General features: G+C 38.7%; 1 protein-coding gene across 1 annotated transcript in view; it reads left to right on the top strand.

Moving 5' to 3' along the window:
• PDE4D (phosphodiesterase 4D) overlaps positions 1 to 23,026 on the top strand; it is a 734,024-nt gene that overhangs the window by 108,354 nt on the left and 602,644 nt on the right. The window contains exon 2 of the mRNA XM_087715532.1: positions 14,673 to 14,779. Within this exon, the coding sequence (XP_087571658.1) occupies positions 14,738 to 14,779 (42 nt within the window). The 5' untranslated portion in view covers positions 14,673 to 14,737. The remainder of the gene's footprint in view (positions 1 to 14,672; positions 14,780 to 23,026) is intronic.

Here is a 23,026-nt window from a genome sequence, read left to right as displayed (position 1 = left end):
ACTAATTAAAATATTCAGGTCAGCTACAAACAGAAGGGTAACTTCATTTTCCTTCCCTGTCTTTGGAAGAAAAGGCAGCACATAGTAAATACTATCGTTGGGTGAGAGTCTTATTTTCTTTATTAAGATATTTTTCCCCAAAACATTGTACATATGTGTAGGTTTCTCCAATCTGATACATTTTAGTTGTATTAGTGTAGAAATCCCGCTATTTCCTACAAACCTGCTGACTGGATGTGATGGGAACTGGAGTACCAGATGTGATAACTCTTTAACATTTTAGGAGGCATCTCTATTCTTGGCCCAAGTTGAGTAGTGAGTGCAAGTTGTCTTCAGGCGAAGAGGACATTTGCAAGAGAAGGAAATCATTACACTTTAATTAAAATGCTTATTTCCTTGGGTAATAGTGTTAAATGATTATTATGATGGTAACATGAAGCTGACTCTGAAATTAACTGAGAATTCAGGGAATCATAACCTTGCACATTTAGAATAGCCCTACTTGGAAAGGTGAGGGGTAGAACTTGGAAGAATTTGTGGTTCTGACTAAGTCCAAGTATTTATGTTGGCAAGTAGCAAAGATAATTTCTGCCTCACAGAAATCCAATTTTAAAATTAGACCAGAAGACATGCATCTTTTGTATTGTTTCTTTTTTAATTTTTATTTTGCAAATGCCATTACACAGCTGAAAATACTTTGCAAATTTGGAGACTTCTTGACAGTCCCAACATATTTCAAGAGCACCACTTTGGGAATAGTTACTTTAGACATACTATTATCTGCATTGGAAACATTTTGCAAGTAAGCAGTTGGTTCTAAGCACACTGAATGTCTCAATCATATGAGTCAGGCTTGGTCATGTGGCTCTTTTCTTTTCAGTCAGCTACCCACCACTATGAATAATCAGACACTGCCTCTGTTATTGAGCTGGGGTCATGAGGAAAATGCACTCATGCATTTTGGAGTACATGTAGGACGTCAAGGTAAATAGCCATGTCAACAACAAAATTGGGCAGAACATATCAAGGACAGTTACATAAAGATGTCTGACATTGTCGTTGACGTGAGGATCAACCAGAACATTGCTGTTTTCTGCCTCAGTGGGCTTTTTCTTGCCTTGCATTCCAGATCTTTTCTCCCTAATTGGCAAAATTAAGTTGGAACACCAGCTTATCAACCAGCTGCAAGCTACAATAATTTAGAAGCCTACCAAGCTGCCCAGCAGCTCATAAGCAGAAAGAACTTTTCTACCAGAAAGCTGATGCTCTGGGTAAAGCAAATGTCTTTTGCAATTAGTTTGCTACACAGGACTATTTCTCTAGTTCTCATGCAATTTGCGACTTTCGGGAAAGTAGCTATCTTTCATCAAAATCAGTATATTGTAAAATTGTCCCACATTTCTCAGGATAAATACTTTATCCTTCCTAATTTCAAATTGTACATTTTAAGAGAAGAAAATTAATTATATTTGTCAATTGCTTTTCACTTACTATGGAACAAATTCTCTAGAAGCTGTGGCTTGAAAAACAAGCAGTAAAGTACTGTTTCCCCGAAAATAAGACAGGGTCTTATTTTCTTTTGACCCCCAAAATATTGATTGGGCTTTATTATTGGGGGGGGGCAGAGCCCCATTCACTGACCTAGGGGCATTCCGAACGTGCCAAGCCACGGGAGCCGGAGGGTGGTGAACAGGCGCTCATGCAGCTTGGCGATACTCCTAGGTCAGTGAATGGTACTGTGCCTGGCTGGAAAGGGGATTTGCCGGGCAGCTGCTTGGCTGCTGCAACAGCGCAATACAGCTGTTCGACCCTGAGGTCCAGCTCTTTGAGAACCCCGCTCACAAGAGAGCAACTGGCTGGCAACCCTCCTCTCCAGATGGGCACAGCACCGCTCACCGACCTAGTGGTATCCCCAAGGTGGCAAGCAATGCGAGCCTTTGCCCCCTCATCCCGTTCCAGCTGCTTGGCGCCTTCGGGATACTGCTAGGTTGGTGAATGGCACTCTGCCTGACCGGGGGGGGGGGGTTTGTTGCTGTCTAGGGGGCTTATTTTCAGGGGAGGGCTTACATTTTTGCCCACCTGAAAAATGTGGCATGGTCTTATTATCATATGTCATATTTTCAGGGAAACATGGTATTTCCTTTCATTATGGAACATAGGTAACTATACTCAAAACTAACCTCCATTTGCCCTATACAAATTAAGGGTCCCAAGGATACATAGGTCCTCAGGGAAGTTTGACATTATACTTAAGAAACAAAACTTTTCTATATGTAATTAAGCTAATGATTTAACAGAAGCAACAAGGTTTTTAAAAAAAATAGAGAGCAATCACTAATAACTGGATATACCTTATACAACTTTCACTGAACTGGTCCCCTTGGTTGCATTGGGATTGCAGTTCCAGAATTTCCAGTACATGCAGTCCATCAATAATTTGGATTAATGGTTTAACGTTTTCATATTCCAATGCTTGTCTTATTTATCAACCAACCCAGAATAAGGCACAAAGAATAAAAGCATAGGAAGGAACCATCGCATTAGTATCAGAAGCTATAAAGTAGCTTTTTACTAATGGAAATGTTTTCACAATGTGTATACGCATTTCCATTTCGAAGAGTTAATGACATGTAATGAGGCCACATAATTGAACTCTATACTCTTTCTAGCTAACTTTTGGCTTAAAAAAAATGAGGAATGACTTTTTTTTTAAAGTACTCGATTTTAATAGTAAACATTGTGAACTGGCCACAGTAGTTGTGATTATCCAAATTTCAATTCAAGTTGTACTTGTGAAAGCATATAGAAAAGTCAGACTGAAGGGGACGTGACCCCTTGTGGATTACATCCACTGCTCTGTCCTGCTCTAATACATAATATGAGCATAACACATAAAGACAGAGACCAAGTAAAAAGCTAACAACCAATTATATTTTAGAATAGTATCTGAGCCAGACCATCCTGTTAAACTGTAATGTAGTTTGTTTTGGCTTGACGGTTTAGGTGAATACAGCAGGTGTTTCATTGTATTGTGTGCATAAAATAGAAGTAGATGTTTACTCTTCACAGGAAGAAGAGCATATGGGGAAGCACCCTTATTTTTTTCTCATTTGTGCTCTGTTGCATTACATGCTTTTATGCTGTAGTAATCAAAAGAGAGACGTGGTGGGGAAAAAAATAGGAAAAAAGGAAGAAGCTTCCCCAGCCTTGTGCTCATTTTCGTATGAAGAACTGGTCTGACATTTTATAGCCTGAGGCAGAGAAACATACATTACTTCTGCTGTCGATGACCTGGCATCAAAGACCAATACTCTGCTTGGTGATCTGAGGCAGAAAATCCTACGAGCAACTATCCTGCTCACAAAAAGTGACTGATATTCTGATGTTCTCAGCATATATACCAGTTATTGCCTTAGCAATCATTTACTCAGTTTCCCTGTGTTTAGGTCCATAAGACATGCTGAATGGTAAATTAACCCATTGGATAGTTTATATAAAACAAGGATCCCTAACCCCTGGTCCACAGCCTTCTGCCGGGCCATGGCCTGTTGGGAACTGGGCCATGCAAGCAGTGTGCAAGTGTGTGAAGCTGCATTAGTGCAAGCGGCACACATGTAGCAATATAGCAATAGCAATAGCAGTGGACTTATATACCGCTTCATAGGCCTTTCAGGCCTCTCTAAGCAGTTTACAGAGAGTCAGCATATTGCCCCCAACAATCTGGGTCCTCATTTTACCCACCTCGGAAGGATGGAAGGCTGAGTCAACCCTGAGCCGGTGAGATTTGAACCGCTGACCTGCTGATCTAGCAGTAGCCTGCAGTGCTGCATTTAACCACTGCGCCACCTTGGCTCTTCATACATACATACACACACCATTGCCAGTGCCGGTCCACAGAGCTGGAATGGTTGGAGACCGCTGATATGAAATGCTTGTCTAAAATCCTTTTGGCCAAATAATTTACTGATGTGCTAGACTTATATATTGCTTTTCTTCAATGTATTGCTTTGGGACTCACTGGAGAAGAGCCTAATGCTGGGAACGATTAAGGGCAAAAGAAGAGGGGGACGACAGAGAATGGGTGGCTGGCTGGAGTCACTGAAGCAGTTGGTGTGAGCTTAAATGGACTCCAGAGGATGGTAGAGAACAGGAAGGCCTGGAGGAACGTTGTCCATGTGGCCGCGATGGGTCGTGCCCGACTTCGCAACTAACAACAACATTGCTTCTATCCTGCCCCTGCCAACTCTCTGACATATGCACAGACCATTTGCATATAACAAATACCTATTAAATATGCTAACATAAATGAAAAAGCAAACAAAATACTTCATCTGAAAACTATCCCAGAGTTGCAGAGGGTAAGGGCTGTCCTAGCCCTGCCTTTCAAAAAAGCATCTTTAGTCTTTTTCCCACTAGCCCTTTTGAAACATGATTGTTCATAAAAGCAGCTCAGCTTCTCTTTACTGCCTTTTTAGATTGCAATAATGTGCAGTAAAACAGCATGAAATTAAATTTCTTGCTAATTGTACCAAACTGGCAGTGCAGAAGAGGGTAATGGGTAGCAAAAATATCCAAATGCAGCATTGATTTCCAGAACAAACAGCATACAGGAAGTTTTCAGCTACCATTGGCCTCATTCTCTTGCCACGAGGGTGGATTCCTTTTGCTAGTAATACACTATTTAATTTGCAGAAAACCTGCTAAACATTAAATGAACACTGAATGTATCCTAGCACTGGGTTAAGAAAAAGTACAGTTATTTGCTCTTCTTTGGGGCACAGGTGGGCAACCAGCAGCTCCCGTACCAGATGGTTCCCTTACCTGCTCTGTGGTCCATGGAGTTCTAGGAATTCTACCCACTTTTCCTAGTGCTAAGCTACTGGACAACATGGAACAGATGTCTATTTTGCCAATACTAATGGCAGCCTGGAAATACAGATCTTGAGTAAGATGACAGGGAAAGAGGGGATTGACTCTGGTCATCTTCTTGACAATTGCTTATAATGGAAGCAGAGAAGTAACAATATGAAGAAATTGGCCTAGAGATTATTTTTTCTGATGATGATAATTCTTCTCAGGATTGTTTCTTTCTACTACCCTGTTTTCCCCAAAATAAAATCTCCCCGGATAATAAACCCAATGGGGCTTTTAAGTGCATGCACTAAATAATCCCTGAAAACATGCCATCCCTGAAAATATTGCAACACAGCAACAGTGATGAGGTGACCAAACTGGCCTCCTCTTCAACCTCAAAAATAATAAGACCTCCCCGAAAAGAAGGCTAAGTGTTTATTTCGGGGGTCAAAAGAAAATAAGATCCTGTCTTATTTTCGGGAAAACACGGTATGCTAAGTAATGGAGGAGTAGCATTGTAGAGAAGGATATGGATCTTGTGTCTGAAATAGAAGGAAAAAGATAAGGGTGTCTGGGTTTATACTTTATACCAAACTGTGGATTTGATCTGGCTTCTGTATGAATGTATTTCATCTTATTCAAAAGTAACTTATTCAGTGTAACTGGTGTGGAGTCCCAGCTTCTTGGGATTCTGGGATTGCACAGCACACTAAACCCAAACTAACCACACCATTAGTTTACAGAATATACTGGCTAAAATGTAATTGAATAGTTTGTGCTTGTGTTTTATGTAAAGCATGTTCACAGCATGTTCTTAATTAATTAATTAATTAATTAATTTGTTTAACATATTTCTATGCCACTGGAATAGAAAAGATTCTTGGTGGTTTAATCAAGGTTTGCTATGTTAGACTGGATAAATTCACACATTATAAGCCATGAGTTGTTTTAGTCATGATTTTCTGAGCAAACGAAACAATCTGATTTATATGTCATAGTAAGCAAAAACTTAAGTCCAGTTTTATATTCTCCATGGAACAGTATCAGTTCACCTCACAGATTTTTTTGTTGTGGGGAAAATAAAAGGAAGGAGGATTAGGAATGTTTGTGGCCTTGAGTAACTCATAAAGCAATAAAAGCAGAATAAATATCTAATAAATAATATTTTTGAACATAGGTCTTTTTGTTATGAGACAAAAAAGGTAACCATTGACATGTATAGAATATGTACCTCCAGAGACATTTTTCAGGGGAAGCAAATCTGTATTATAACATTTTGAATGGAAAAAATAATAGGCCACATTTAAATAGTCCCTGTGTTTTGGTTCTAAGCAGGCTGAAACTGGATCAAGATGATTGAACACAAAAAAAAAGAATGTTTTCCATGGCAAACCAATAAATATAGTCCATCCTGACTAGAAATGGGTTCTGGGCTCTGATTGGTGTGCTGTAGGACAGCCCACTCTACCGGTAGCTGCCAGAGAGACAAGACCCCTCTGGCGTGCAGTTGAGGTTTTTTCCTTTTGTGTGAATGACAATATTGTGGAAGACCAAATATATGGGTCTTCTGTGAGATGGGTATTCTGGCACCACAGTTTGCTTCCATTAAGGTTTAGCCTTGCATAGCTTTGGGCTCAGGGAGAATGGCTTGCTTGGCCAGGATCAATGGTAGAAGAAGAGCTAGGTCTCCTCTGGTCTTCTGGACAGGCTGATGCTGTGGCCAAATGTTTTCTCAGATGCTGCCAGACTAGCCACTTCAGGGTGACGTGCAGTGATGATGCAGATTGCTGGAAAGGACCTATAACAGGAGTGAAATTCAGCAGGTTCTGACAGGTTCTGGAGAACTGGTAGCTAGCCTCAGAGTGCGGTGGGTATGGAGATTTTGCAATATCCTTCCCCTGCCACACCTTGCCCACAGAACCAGTAATAAAACAAAATGAATTTCACCACTGACCTATAGCCAGAGAAACTGGGTGGGGTGGGGAGGACAGGTATGGTTTCCTCTGGATCTGTGGTCAGAGCACAGGGAGCAGCCAGTGGAGAGCTTCTTTTCCACTTGCGGCCAAGAAAGTAACCGGTTGTCAGCTCATTGCAGGGATGTGAAAGGATGAGTGCTTTTCAAAGTGACTTTTCTTCCACATCTAAGAATTTAGGTTAAACCAGAGCAAGTTAAAAGCAGAATGCTGTTATTAAGAAGCAAACTGTGACACCTGCTTTAAAAAGTTATGTAATGCTGTGCAAAATGGATTTTCTTCTGTTTTCTTCTGTGATTTTTAGATCCCTTACCTAAAGATCTTTCTTTACTTTCAAAGAAGATTTTAAGGATACCTGCTAAGTTAATATTATATTCAATAATCTTTTGAATCCTAGTATAGTTTGTTTTTTAGCTGTAAATTACAAAGTTGTTTGGAGAAGCTGTGAATGTTTTAAAAAATTATACACTGTACTAGAGGAAGCTCAATTATTCCACCTCCTGAAAAACTGAACAGTTGTTAAGGTAATACATATCATATACTTTTCCAGGAGTTTTTACTCTATATAATGCCGGATTAAAACTTTGGTAAGCAAACTTGATTTTCAAGGACAAAATCTGAATATTCTATTTTGCATTGCACGAGCAATAAAAAGATTTTTTGCCTTAGGCTGAGATCAAGGGCCAATCCTACTGTTAGGCAGAGAAAGTACAGTTCTGCCTAATATGCATAAATTTCTTAGGTATTGTGTGGTAAAATCAATGTTATTCACTTCCATTGTTTTTCTTTTTGTTCCTTTTAATAGCTAAATTATTTAAGGGGAGTATGTGCTGTTAAGATGTTACTTAAAATACACACCAGTATTCTATAAAAATGACTTTCAGGAGGAGCTGTAAAGATGGGCTTTTTTGCAGTGGTTTTGTGAACCTAGCTATTGACATTTTAAAACTGTGGTTTGTAGTTTAGCGTGTATAAAGCAAACATTAAACTAACTATTTAACTGGTAAATTAACTGGTGTGGGAGAAGACTCCTGCGAGTCCATTGGACTGTGCAAGGTGATCAAACCGGTCAGTTCTAGAGGAGATCAACCCTGACTGCTCTTTAGAGGGCCAGATCCTGAAGATGAAACTCAAAATACTTTGGCCACCTAATAAGAAGGAAGGAAGGACTCACTGGAGAAGAGCCTAATGCTAGGAAAGATTGAGGGCAAAAGAAGAAGGGGACGACAGAGAATGAAGTGGCTGGATGGAGTCACTGAAGCAATAGGTGTAAGCTTAAATGGACTCCAGAGGATGGTAGAGGACAGGAAGGCCTGGAGGAACGTTGTCCATGGGGTGGCGATAAGACATGACTTCGCAACTAACAAAAACAACAAAATTAACTATGATGAAGCAAATCAGGTTAGGTGCAATGTGTAGATGGGTCAAAATGCTTGAACATCTAAATATACTGGAACAGAGTGCAACTTGTAAGTAGGAAGTGGTCCAGTACATGGGAGTTCAGGAAGTTTGTTTATGGGTGAGGTGGTAAAGATATAATGATGCTTCCTTCTTACTTTTTAAAGCAATAGTTACAATCGAATGGGTATATTTTCTCTGTACTTTTCTATGTAAGCTGCTTTGAATTATTTATGATTGCAAGGGACCAAGAGGAGCATATCCCAACAGATCTGAACAATTAATATCAATCTCTGTTTTTTAAAATGATACTCAGAATCCATTTTCTGAAGAGATTGGACAATAATTTGTCTGAAATGGTACAGGATTTTTCTTTAAGCAGAAGACCTCCAAGGTCCGTCTCACCCAACTCTGTTCTTCTGTTATTCTGAAGAGGTTTCTTTTCCCTACCTAATGCAACACTCACATCCCTGTTAATATTTTGTCTGCTGTAACTGCACAAGCAACTTCGGAATGTGAGAAGATAAGGCACTGTGCGCCCCAAACTATTAAAGGAGCATCACATGAAGCTTCAATAACCTGATAAGGTATTTTCTGCTAGGTATCCTCATTATAAAATTGTTTCTTCTGATCCTTGCCTGGTCATGAAGTGTGACCTTCATATTTTTATTCACAGGGAAGAAAAATATCAACTGAAAACCAGTTCATCCATGGTTATCTAACAGATACTCAGGCCAACAAATAAAGTCTCTCTCTCTTTCTCCCTTCATAGGTAAAAATTTCCTTTTCCTCCCCCCCCCTCTCTCTCCTCTTGCCTCCCCCGATACATTTCAGACAAAGGGCTGAAATGTCTATTTTTAAAAGCCTCCAGTGATGAAGGACCCATAATTATTGCAGCAAGCCATTGCATTGATTTATTCTCACTATCAGGAAATTTCTCCTTAGTTCTAGGTTGGTTCTTTCTTTGATTAGTTTCCAACCACTGCTTGCTGTCTTCCATCTTCCTATCTTCTGGTGCTTTGGACAATAGGCTGACTCCTCCTTCTTTGTGGCAACCCTCAAATATTGGAGAACTGCTAGCACATCATCCCTAGTTCTTCTTTTCACTAGGCTAGACATACCCAATTCCTGCAACTGGTCTTTTATGTTTTAGCTTCCAGCCCCTATATCATCTTTATTGCTCTTCTCTGTATTTTTCTAGAGGCTCAACATCTTTCTATAGTATAGTGATCAAAACTATAGCCGTCCTGAGTCTCTCGGGAATAGGGCAGCATACAAATTGAATAAATCCAAATCCAAATCCAAAACTGGATGCAGTATTCCAAGTGTGGTATTACCAAGGCCTTATAAAGTGGTACTAAGATTTCACGTGATCTTGAACTTATCTCTCTGCTAATGCAGCCTAGGATAACATTGACTTTTTTGGTGGATGCAATACAAGGCTGGCTCATAGTTAAGTGATTGTCACTAGGATTCCAAGATCTGTCTTGCAGTTATTGCTACAGAGCCAAGTTTCACCTAATCTGTACCTGTGTCTTTGGTTTCCCCCCTCTAAGTGTACAACCTGACTTTCCTCTACATAGAATTTTATTTTGTGGGATAGGGCACAGTGTTCAAGTCTGTTGAGATTCACCTGGATCTTAAGCCTATCCTCTGGGGTGTTGGATATTCCTGCCAGTTTAGTATTGTCTGCAGATTTGATGAGTTCCCCTTCTAAATCTAAATCTAAATCTTTTATAAAGATATTGAGGAATACTGGGCCTAAAACATAACCTTAGGGTACCCATTGCTTACTTCACTCCATATAGATCAGAGGTAGTCAACATTTTTATACCTGCCGCCCACTTTTGTATCTCTGTTAGTAGTAAAATTTTCTAAACGCCCATTGGTTCCACAGTAATGGTGATTTTATGAAAACCTAATGAAAATTTTTAAATAATGCTATGAATTTTTTTTAAAGTCAATTAAATTTTTTAAAAAGGAAAGTGCTTCAGTATCGGACAAAACCCCTACCGCCCACCATGAAAGCTGGAACGCCTACTAGTGGGCGGTAGGGACCAGGTTGACTACCGCTGATGTAGATGTAATTCCATTAAGGACTATACATTGAATGTGGTTTGTCAGCCAGTTATGAATTCATCTGGTGGTGATGCTGTCTATCCCACATTTTTCCAGCTTACCAAGAAATAAGTTGTGGTCTACACCTTACACCCACAGCATTTCACTGGTCCACTAATTTAGTTAACTTTGTCAAAGAATGAAATAAGATTTGTTTAGCATGATCTGTTTTTGACAAACCCATATTGGCTTCTGGTTATAACTTTGCTTGCTTCTAGATGTTCACAGATCTGTTATTGTTTTATTATCTTTTTCAGGATCTTCTTAAGTATTGATGTCAGGCTGATTGGTCTGTAGTTTGCTAAATCTGTTTCATCCCTTCTTTTTTGAAGATAGGATCTACATCAGCTCTTTACCAGTCCTCTGGTACTTCCCTGGTGCTTCAGGATCTTTGAAAGATATGGTTTAGTGGTTCTGAAATGACATTTTCCAGCTCTCAAAACTCTGGGATATAATTGGAGATGGGTTCCTACTGGTTCGGACTGGTTTGGCCGAGTAAGTAGTAAGTAGTAACTCAACTGGCCACCCTCCCGAACCAGTTCTATCGGTGGCGGTGTAGATGCCGCCATCTTGTTTTTTTGCTTCTGCACAGAATCATTTTTTAACTTAATGCACATGAGTGCGCAGTGCACAGACGCCCGAAGCATGCCCCTAAGCGAATAGGCAGTAGAAGAAACCACCCCTGGATATAATCTGTCAGGGTCTAGTGATTTCAACTTGTATAGAGTAGATAGAGGTTCTTTTACCATTTTCTTGCCTATTTTAATTTGAATTCTTAGTCTGTCTTTTATGGTTCTGATTTTGGTTCTTTTCCCTTTCCCTTTTCCCTTTTCTTTCTTCTTTCCTTTTCCTTATAAAATAATTTCCTTAATGCAATACATTGGATTTTTCCTTTCTTCCCTGTCTTGCTGGTTATATAAATTATAATAATTAACATTTTATATGTGGCAATTTCCTTGATTTTTCCTGTGGTGAAAAAAAAAGCTGCTCAGAGATTGTAAACACATGTTAGACATGAAGCACATATCCTGTACAATAAAAATCCACCAGTAAGATAATGAGATGTGGCCTTTTGCCTGGAGAGGCCATAAGCAGCTCTTGTACTAAGAGTGGAGATCTATTTTTTTATTATTCAGTTGTCAAATAAACTTTGCCCTAAAGGAAGTTGATAAAAGCATCCTTAAACTGCTTTCAATCTGGCTTCTGTTCATAATAGACAAACAATTTCATGCTTAGTTTCTGAAGCATGTAAGCAGGCAGCTTCTTTCATGACCATTTTAAATTGTTCTCATTATTTAAAAAAAGCAATACCATGGCTCTATTTGAGACATAATTTAAATGCATAACATACCTATTTATTTCCTAGAACATCAAATAAAACACTCTGCATTTTTGGCACAAAGCTGTTGCCTTGATAGTCCCTATGCCTGGCTTAACAATTTGACCTTGAGTATCAACAGAATCTGACAAGAATATAAAGTAGATTTCTCTAGAGCAAACACTTTTAAGAGCCTGCCTGGAATACCATGCTTTTAGCTATCATCTTTACAATAAAAGGGGCAGGTGGGAATCTTCTGACATATACAATTGGGATATATTTGTTTTTCTTCATTGATTTGAAGTGACAAAAGTGTGCTTGCAGAAGTCATCAGAATTCCAAGCCAGCAATTGAGAAAGAATTCTTGAGTCCTTAAATATCATTTCACTAAGTAAAAATGAAGACTATTGTTGATGCTCTTGTTATTATTGGTAAGGCTATACTTATTTTTATAGCAAGGTCTTTTGCTCTCAAAGTACATATAGTAAGTAAATAAGTAAGTAAGTAGACAGGTCACATTAAATTGGCTACTGTCAATGTGAAAGATTTATTTCCTGTAGAGAGAGAACTCAAATTCTATCTACAACCAAAAGTGTTGGGATTAGATTTAATAATCTCAACTACATGTTCTGTCCCATATTTACCAAGGTAACACCGTTATAAGTAATATCAGCTATTCTGGGGCCTCATTCATACATTCACCTTCCATTACTGTTTCCTGCTATTTTTCTGATGAAAAAATAAAATAAAAAGAGTTTATAAATTGTGCCAAAAGAAAATATGCAAACATCTGAATATGACAGTCATTGTAATAAGCGATTAAAAAGTTGAAGAGATCTAGGTATGGTCCCTTCTCAGCTGCGGGGCTTACTCAATGACTTGACCAATTATCAATTTACCTCATAGAGTTCCTCCTGCTGGAATAACATTAAAGGAGACACTCTTTGAAAGGGCAGACAAAAAGAAGGATATACATATAATCCGTAACAAGCAAAAAGGCAGAATGAAAGCCGCAAAAATGAACCCAATTTTCTCCAAATCTGATTCAACCGTGTTTAGAAATGTCTCATCGCTACTCCACAAAATGCACCCAAAATATATTTATTTAAAAGCTCAGAGAGACCAGAATGTGCCAAGTAAGGAACTGACTGAAACCTAGTATTAAAATAATAATTAATGTTACAATATGTCTATCCTTTAGACTATTTTTTTGAATTATACTCATTGTATCCACATTGGATAACTTCAGTAAATTTCAGAAGCAAATCCAATATACAGGTTCAGTTTTCCTTAAAACAATTAAGTCCTGATTCTGATGCTAGTCTTTACTACCTGCTGCTAATAGGCTGTGATTTCCATATGCCTTTAGCTCTTATTGCTAGTTCATAACATCATCAGAGTCATGTAGGTTCATATGCTTCCTAAATCGCTTTGTAACCATACATTGCACATGAATATGATTTTCTCAGTGGTAGTTTTTATCAGCAGGGATGCTGTGATCTTTTCTATTACCTTTTAAGCTTGCTTCTGATGTATTTGAAAAATCAAACATCTGTAAACAGCATTTCCAGCTGTGCTTTAAAGAAAGCAAATATTATTTCTTGCCAATCCAGTGCTGATCAATGGATGACTCAGACCAAGCATGTTGAGCTATTCGAATAAAATTTTTTCCTCCTTCTTGCTGCAGAAAGATTATGCATTATGATTTTCATTTGGAAACAACATCTTGCCTGTAACCTTAAATATTGGGTTTAAAGTATGGCTGAATTATTTACTGAAAATTAAATAATTGGCCCATCTTGCTTGCGGTACATCTTTTAAAATAACCAAGATAATTGTTTTAGATGAGCCTTTGGCTCTGTCTCACAGAATTCTTGATGTAAAAATTAGCCAAACAATAGAATTTATTCACCCTGCTATTTGAAGTGAAAAGAGATGCTTATGTGGGTTTGTTGCACAGCCTCTTTCAGACTGAAAAATGCATTTGGTCTTTGAATAGTGTGCTGAAAATCACACTCCAGAAACGGTGCCAAATTAATTATCCTCACTAATGTCTATGGAGATTCTCAGTCATCCAGGTCATGGTTGTCCCGTGTTTGAAAAAACACCTTTGAGATATCCTTACTAATATCTTTCAGAATGATAACAAGAGGGGACAATAATTGAAACTGTTCAGTGCATTACTCTTGAATGAATATGTTGATTCAGACTTCATTCAAAGGAATGGAGGTGTATTTTCCTGTGTGTGCGTGTGCTTGTATGTTTGTATCAGAGAGAGAGAGGGAGGGAGGGAGGGAGGGAGGGAGGGAGAGAGAGAGAGAGAGTCAGCATACGATACGAGTGCTACCTATATATACAGCAACTTTAAATGTATGATTGAAGTTATAAACAAATGGTCTGTTTTATGCTTAAGTCTTTCTGTTTATCAGTTGGAAAAGAATGTCCTCAGCTTTAAGACCAATTATTTATACAAATGTCAAAAAATGTTTAAAGAACACCACAATCCTGTATCCATTTATTTGGGACCAAGTCCCATTTAGATTTGCAGTTTCTAACTTGTTTTAATTCTTTATGTTTCATATTTGTACATAGTCTTGTACTGCAGTTTTATATGCTAATTGCATTTCCTTTCACCAAATAGTCCCCAGGGAATGTGTTTTACATATGTTTTACAAGTACAAATTATTAATACTGATTTAGAGAACTGGAATATATGAATGGTATATAGCATTGTGCTAAAGTTCATATAAAGGCGCCATCTCAAATGGAAAACACGGATCTAATTTGTTTAGAGGGTGTTGGTATGCTATCTCAGAAAGCTCTTGATGCCAAGTTAATACAGCAGCCTTGTTTCATTTGGCTGATCCATTAGGAAATTCATGTTGCTCAGGATGATGGGAATGATAGTTTAGCATCACTAAAAGCATTCTGTTAGGAGAACATAGGAATTCAGCAACACAATACCTTGAAAGGTAGTGTGAAACTATAATAGTATATTTTCTTTGCATTAGGTGAAATTTGCTCTTGTTGGAACTTCTGCTGCTAAAATCCCAACCAGATCAGCAACTGCAACATCATGAGCAAGGATACAAACTCTCTCTCTGTCAGAAGTAAAAGTGTAAGTAAGTGGTTGTGTAACCCTCCCTTCATTTTTATAAATTCAATCAGTTGTGTTTCTTCTTACAAGTTTTGTGTGCTTGCATTAATAACATTGTTTAGACAGCTTTAATGAACTCATGCCATGGCTTTTTATCAACAAGATATCTACAAGAATGTTTTTTCCCCTCTTTCTCTTTTCCATTTTTCTTTGCTTTCTGAATCTGTACAATTGCCTCCTTGTAGCTACAAACTATTCAGGATATCCAGAAATAATTGAAATGAATAGAATATTGCAGCAATTAAAAGCAAAGGAAGCAGAGTTGGTCACAGCAGTCTTGAACTTGGAAGTGATCTGAACATTTCTATAACATATTTTTTTTCTTTTTGAATTTATCCTATCTGCTGATTAATGTGTGTCTTTGAAAAAAACAAAAACAAAATCAAGGTAAATTACTCTTCATGATTAGGAATTTGTTAATTTACATTATTTTAAAATATGCTTTGGCATTGCAACACATATTTTATCGCGTTGTCATGTTTGGCAAAAGTATCACACCTTTAAGAAATTGCCAGTGAGATTATCATTGCCTTTAAATGCTAGTATCAGAAAATCCCAATCACAGAATAAGTTTGCACTAGTTATTCAGTTTCAAAGTGTCACTCTATTATGTTTGTTGTGAGAGCATGATCTATGTTATGTTAATTAATGGTAACTTAAATTATTATTAACTATAATTATTATTTTGGCAAATGGAGAAGTTTTCCTTCCTTCTTCCTTTTTTCCCATTTATTGGTTTAGAAGTGGTGTTGCAATTCGAGGATTTCATTCTCATGTCCCTTTTCTGATTTCATAGGATGTCACAATCTATGCATTATCCATAAGGAAGAAGTGTGTGTTTTGACTGAGAAGTAGCCAGAAAATTTGTATACATAAAAGCCACACGGAGTCTATTGGTTCTGCTTTAATGTTCTTTTGTTTGCTAATGTTATGGGAAGACAACCATGAAAAATACTTTAGTTTAGCCTTTTCTCTCTCCTGCCCTTTAGAAATGACACCACACAACTCAGAAGAAGCAAGGGGCTTGAAAGTGTGTGCCTAGCTGATAATGGCTTTGAGCCCAGAGTGCCACAGTGGTTTAAGTGTGGATGGGTTCAACAATGCTGGTTTTGAACAACATGCTGATGCTTATAAGTGAAGTGTGGATGGTAATATTTGATGGTGAAGTGGGCTGCTTAAATTAAGTTGCAAAGCTATAGGAAATTGGTATGTGAGTTAAAGAGAGGGGGCAGTATTTATGGGGGATCTGAGCACAGTTTCTTGGAAAACTGGGAATTTTGCATTTCCATCATAAGCCACTCATCCTTTTTGAACGGGGAGGGAGACACATGGCACCCTCCCTAAGCCAACCTCTGTTTTCTGTCTTTTTATGCTTCAGAAATAGTGTTTTCTATCTTGTGCCAGCTCAAGTCACGCTGAGCCATGTGTGTGATGCCTTTCAATTCCTTCCAATTCCACTTGGCTACTACATCTGCAGTAGGAACATCCTTTTCCCTCTGGTCCCTGATTGGTACTTTTTGCTACCATTTGTGAAGAGATAAAAATGTTGGGCGTTTTTCTCCCTCAGGTTTGTTGACAGAACAGGACAAAGGAGGACACATTTTTTTTTCCTTTTTCTTTTAAAATGAGGCAAAACTACTGTGTTGGTGTGTATTTATTTTATTTATTATTTTATTATTTTATTTGTTTGTTTGTTTGTTTGTTTATTTAATATCCCCTCCCCTCCACTTCTCTTACAAGGTGACTCTGGGCAGCTTACAGATCATAAAAAGATAAATAGAAAATCAAAAATTTAAAAATATGCAAAAAATAAAAACAAAAACCCAGACGCAGACCTTTTTCTTTCTGTTCTGAGAGACTGGCAAAATAATGAAGTTTGGTGTTTTCTTTTTTCTTTTAATTGATCCAAGAGGGATAAAGAATCAGGGGAATCTACCAAACTAGAGATCTTGGTAAATTTGGGTTGAGCAGAAGACCAAGCCATGACTCCAGCCAAAGCAAATGGAGTGGTTGAAATCCAGAAAAGGGGGGGGGGGTGGAATTCTTAATTTGGCTTCATCTTTAGCTGAGGAAAAGGAAAATGAACGTTAAAAGTGAAAAAAAGTGTCTTGTGGAAGATTGCCATAATTATTCAAAGATCACATTGGTTTAATAACAGTTTTTATTGGAAAGTTGCTATCCCCCAGATGAGAACTGCAAGCCACAGGGGGTGCTTATTTTCTTTGAATTAAATATGTCACTCTCCAATAAAGCTGGGTTAATATCAGATGAAGTGAAGTTCATCTCAACTTTCCGAGCAATAATGATTTGTCATTTGTCAGGTTTAAGTATTTGTAATGCTTTGGAAAGAGGTTTGGATTTTGTAAAACCCCCCATAAGGGAAAAAAAAGTGTACAACTAGGAGAAAGGTATAAAATAAATAAGAAATGCATGAGCATACTGAATTAGCATAGAACCGTGATGGCAAACCTATGGCACATGTGCCAGAGGTGGCATGCAGAGCCCTCTCTGTGGACATGTGCACCATCGCCAGCTGATCTTCAGGTTTCCGGCACATGCAAAGACCAGCTGGCCGTCGTGCATGCGCGCACCAGAAACCAGAAGAGCAGCTGGCTGGCGTGTGCATGCACACTGGCCAGCTGGTCTTTGTGTTCTGGTGCTCTGGTGCACACATGCGTGTACATTCCAGTTTGGGCACTTGGTGTCGAAAAGGTTCACCATCACTGGTGTAGAACACAACTACCCTTCCACTCCCAGATTAGCCATATTTTATTCTAATATTATAATACAGGTAGTCCTCAACTTATGATCACAACTGAGCCCAAAATTTATGTTGCTAAGTGAGACATTTGTTAAAGGAGCTTGCCCTGTTTTATGACCTTTCTTGCCAGAGTTGTTAAGTGAATCACTGCAGTTGTCGAGTTAATAACATGGTCGTTGAGCAAATTTGGTTTCCCCATTGACTTTGCTGGTCAGAAGGTTGCAAAATGTGATCATGTGACCCAGGGACACTACAACCATCATAAACATGAGCCATCTGTAGTGGAGGAGGGCGATTTTGGGTTCTCCCCTAACCCCTCTAGGGCATTTCCCAGGTCCTTAGCTTCATCTCTAGAGGAGGAATATATGGAGGAGGCTTGTTCCCTGTTGGAAGAGGAAATTCCCACTCCTGGGCCTGTAGCCAGAGATTTGTCCCAGAACCAAGATTCCACTCCTGAGCTAACCCCAGCCATGAAGGAGGTGGTTTCAAGGGCTATCTCTCAGGGGATTGCTGATGGAGCCAAGGTGGCGCAGTGGTTAAATGCAGCACTGCAGGCTACTGCTAGATCAGCAGGTCAGCGGTTCAAATCTCACCGGCTCAGGGTTGACTCAGCCTTCCATCCTTCCGAGGTGGGTAAAATGAGGACCCAGATTGTTGGGGGCAATATGCTGACTCTCTGTAAACCGCTTAGAGAGGCCTGAAAGGCCTATGAAGCGGTATATAAGTCTACTGCTATTGCTATGGTATCCAGCAATTGGGACTTTCCTTACCCCTTCCAGGCCAAACCAAAGCCAAAGAGAAGGTTGTTGACCCCCCACAGCAAGAGGGTAGGGTCTCCCCTCCTGCCTCTTCGGATGTCAGCAAAGCATCTGATCCGGAGGAGGGCGGTCATGATGCCCCAGATTTGTCAGAGGACGAGAACCCAACCCCCGACGTTCCCGCCTTCTCGGGATTATTCAAGCCCTTTATGTTTCAGGCCATTCTCACCAAGGCTAGGGCCTCCTCTCTTCAGATGGGGCTTCCCACACAATCTGATAAGAATTCTGCCAAACAGGGCAATAAGCCAACATCGGGATCTCAGGATCTAGGGACAGGGCTGTTCAAGGAAACCACCCCTCCTCAAGAGTTGGTCCCTGCTCCCCAGTTATTCTTGGACATTATACAACATCAATGGGCCCAGCCAGGCTCCATGGCTAATCCCAGTGGGGTGGACGAGAAGTTTTATTCTATGGAAGCTGGCATGGAGAATCTCCTGAAGCTCCCCCAGGATGATGACCTCATAGGGCCCTAACCTCGAATTTGGTCCTCCCAGCTGACCTGCTGGAAGGACTCAAAGCTGAGAATAAGAGGGCGGAGAAGGCCTATCACAAGACTCATATGGCCACAGAGTGGGCCATGAAGGCTTTCTCCTCCTCTTCCTACTTCAGTAGGGTGGCCCTATTTTGGCTACGCAAATTGCTGTCCAATCTCCCAGCTGGTGACATTAGGTCACACCAAGATGTAAACAAAATAATTGCAGCGGTCGAGTACTCGGCCGATGCTTCGCTTAACGCCACCAAATTCTCAGCTAGAGCACTTGCCTCCAATGTGACCTCATGTCGCCTGCTGTGGCTTTGTCACTGGCAGGCGGACATGAAGGAAAAGTGGAAACTTGCTTCCGCTCCATTCAAGGGAGGCAAGCTTTTTGTGGAGGCCTTAGACTCTGTTTTAATTGAGTCCAAGGATAACCGCAAGGTCTTGTCGACTATTACTGAAAAAAGCCGGGCTGGAAAGGGCAGTCATTTTTTCATAGCCAGCCCTTTCATAATGTAGATGCCCCTTCTACCTCTATGGGTTACACTAGGCCTTACCCAGTCACAGGACCACTCCCACGAGAGGTCCTCATTCAGGGACAAGAATAGGCAGCAGGGGAACCACAGGACCTTCTGAGGGGGATATTCCAACTGCTCCTTTAGGAGGACTAAGTGACCATCATCGGTCCCCTCCCATTGGGGATCATCTACAGTTGTATGCTAACCAATGGGCGGAGACAACGACAGATGCTTGGGTTCAGAACACTGTTCGGTATGGTCTGATGCTAGAGTTCCTTTTGATGCCTCCGTGGACCTTCATCCGCTGTCCCATTCCCAAATCACCCCTCAAATGCCAGCTGATGCAGGCGGAGATCAGACATTTGCTGGAGATAGTGGCCATCAAGCAGGTAGTTTGACTCCCTCTTCTTTGTGGCAACCCTCGAGATATTGGAACACTGCTATCCAATTGAACAGTACATTAATATGCCCCGGTTTATATTTTCCTCTTTTGCTCTATTACCTACAATTTTTTTTGCTATATGAACTAATAAAATTTAAATCAGTCACTGGTATAAGTTGTCTAAAAATTTTAATTTCAGAATCAAATTCTTGGAACTCTTAACTTTATTAACTTATCCTTATGTTTAAAAACCAGTAGAACTTGGCTAAAACTTGCAATAAATAACTGCTTTAACATTTTAGTTTTTCAAAGATTCAGCCTGTAAAATATTATAATCAGAAAAGAATCATGATTCTGAATCTTTTTTATTGCTTATAATAGTTAATAAGCAAATAAAATCATTTATTTTATTCTGAACACAACATTCCAATAAAAGGTTCTTCTTTTAGTATATGTAAATCTTGAATTTGTAACTTTTCAAAAAAAATACTCTGCACATCACTGGAAAATAATAGATATTCTCCATTTTCTGCTTTATTTTTCATTATTTTAGTCAAGCTCTTTTAATCATAATACCACCTTTCAACAATTGTAATTTGTTTGATTATTCTTTTGGGTAGCAGAATCTGCAGAAAGTTAGCTTTTACTGAGAATTTGTTCCTTTTCTTGAATCTTGGACTTTAATTTTCAGTCAGTGTGTCAACTCTATGCATCAGCTTTGTTGTCATAATTTTTTCCATAATCTTATTTTTATCCTCTCTCATCTTATTCCACACACACTACAGATCTTGATGAAAAGTTAATAATAACATTTTGAATATGCAAGTCTATGCTAAAAGTTTTAAACCAAATAATTTATATTTTGTCCTTTGGTTTGTTTTCTTGTCAAAAAGACTACAGATGTCATACAAGTTATTTTTCCTAGGTGCATAATTATTTTCAAATGTTTCATATAATGTATGTATATTTCTCTTATCAATTTCCTCATAAAATTGTAACTTCTTCATCAATCTGAGCTTTCATTTTTAACAGTTTAGAAAACTTTTCCTCCAAATGTTGAGGCCACATTCTCTCAATATTCTTCCAACATGTCTTCATGTATTTCTGACACCACAATGAGTTGAGAATAACAGACCGGAATGTTAAAAAAAATGCCACCAAACTTGGCAATTTTAAGACTTGTGGACTTCAACTTCCAGACTTCTTCAGCTAGCATAGCTGGCTGGAGAATTCTGGGAGTTGAAGTCCACAAGCCTTAAAGTTGCCACGTGACTGAGCAAATTCTACTAAGTCACAACAGCATGAGAAGGGGCATGACGTTGTTCCTTCCACATGAAATGAAACCTACTGTGTAAATGCCAAGATAATGTTAAGAGAAGGCTTTATAGTTGACAACAAACAACAAACAAACTTATAGTTCCTTCATCTGACCTATTCTGGATCTATGAATTTTTTTAAAATGCACCTCACACATATGATTGTTTTCATACTGGGAATAAAAGACTTAGTAGAAAAGGAACTGGGGCATGGGAAACTGTTGTTCTGAAAGCCAAAGTTCTCTACAATGCAAACTTGCAAATTAAATCGATAGATGCTTCTGCTGAGATAGAAAGGCTCAGGCTCTTTTGTCAACTGCCAAGTGATTAATCACCAAGCCGGAAACAGTCAAATCTGACTTGGGGAAAAATGGTCAGAGTGAAAGCCAAACAGATGTGCGTAGAATTTGAAAGAGACCCCAGAACCACCTGCGTATCATATTTCATCCTTTTCCTTTCTTTTGCTTTTAAAAAAATCAATATTTGTTGTTTCTGTGGGTGCCATGGTTGCATTTATGCATCATGAAAATTTGAAATTTATTCATCATGCTGGACAAGATCAGTTGAATGCAATTGGCAATCTTAAGTTTTCCTATCTCATCCTGTTTTTATCTCTTGAACTTCCAAAAACAAAACAAAACCAGACTTGTTTTTTTAATTTTAAATACTATAAATTGTAGTTTACTGTCGCTGCAGACATGCTCTTGGCTTCCTGCAATGCCTCTACAGATAATGAAGCTCTGGACAACTGCCAGTTTTCTTCAGTCCTAAAGGACTTCATCACCCAAAGCTAATGACTATTGATCCAGATTCAAGATTCTGTTCTTCAAATATATATGACTCCAAACAACTTGAGGTCAAGATATCTGGCAGACTACCTTCACTGTTATCGGCCAAGTTGATTGTTAATATCTTCTGTTGTGGCTTTCCTGCATATACTGAAAGCTAAGATTTGAAATAGAGTACAGGCACTCTTCAACTTACAACTACAATTGAACTCAAAGTTTCTGTTGCTAAGTGAGACAGTTATTAAATGAATTTTGCCCCATTTTGTGACTGTTCTTGCCAAGTGAATTGGCTGCAGTAACAAGTGAATCTGGCTTCCTCACTGATTTTGCTTGTCAGAAGATTGTAAAAGTTGACCACATGGTCCAGGAACACTGCAACTCTCATAAACGTGAACTAGTTGCCAAGCATCCAAATTTTGATCACATGAGCATGGGGATGCTGCAATGGTTTTAAATGTGAAAAATGGTCATAAGTCACTTTTTTCAGTGCCATTGTAACTGTAAATAATCACTAAAGAAATGGTTATAAGTTGAGGACTACATACATCAAACCCTCAGTTTCAGAGATGATTAAATTATTCCTGAATGCTCATCCAACCTTGAAAATACATCATTTGCATCTTACAACATGATATTGTCTATGTAAAAGTATACATGTGATTATGTTATGAAAATGGAAAATAAAAAATAAATTCGAAAAAAAAGAAAAGAAAATACATCATTTGCATCATTTACATAATTTGTATAATTCAAATAATATCATTTGTATTATTGTGTCATGACAAATGCCATGAGTTGATGCAAATGGTGAAAACTGATGGAGATAACATAAATAGTCTGAACTACTTTGGAAAACATATACATTAAATGCTTGTAGTATATGAATAAATATGCTCATTATATCAAAATCTATTAAACTGAGATCTAGTAAATCAAGAGCTTATTGGAATTGAAACATTACACAAATATGCGACATACATAAATCTATACATTTATTAAGAATTATGTTCTTGAGTTTTCCAGGTTTGGGTTTCTCTTTGTAATTCAACTCATCTGTAAGGAACTGACTCTTATGACATTTTCCCTAGTAGTTCTTAGATGATTTTGCCAAAGCTTATCTGTGAAAACCAATATATGATGATCCCAGAGT

The sequence above is a fragment of the Thamnophis sirtalis genome, unplaced genomic scaffold (genome assembly GCF_051295495.1).
Source record: "Thamnophis sirtalis isolate CommonGarterSnake01/CBP01778 unplaced genomic scaffold, rThaSir2_p1.2 scaffold_5, whole genome shotgun sequence".
In the NCBI taxonomy this organism is placed as follows: Eukaryota; Metazoa; Chordata; class Lepidosauria; order Squamata; family Natricidae; genus Thamnophis; species Thamnophis sirtalis.
Note: the sequence above shows the minus strand (reverse complement) of the source record. Positions and strands in the feature narration are given on the sequence as shown.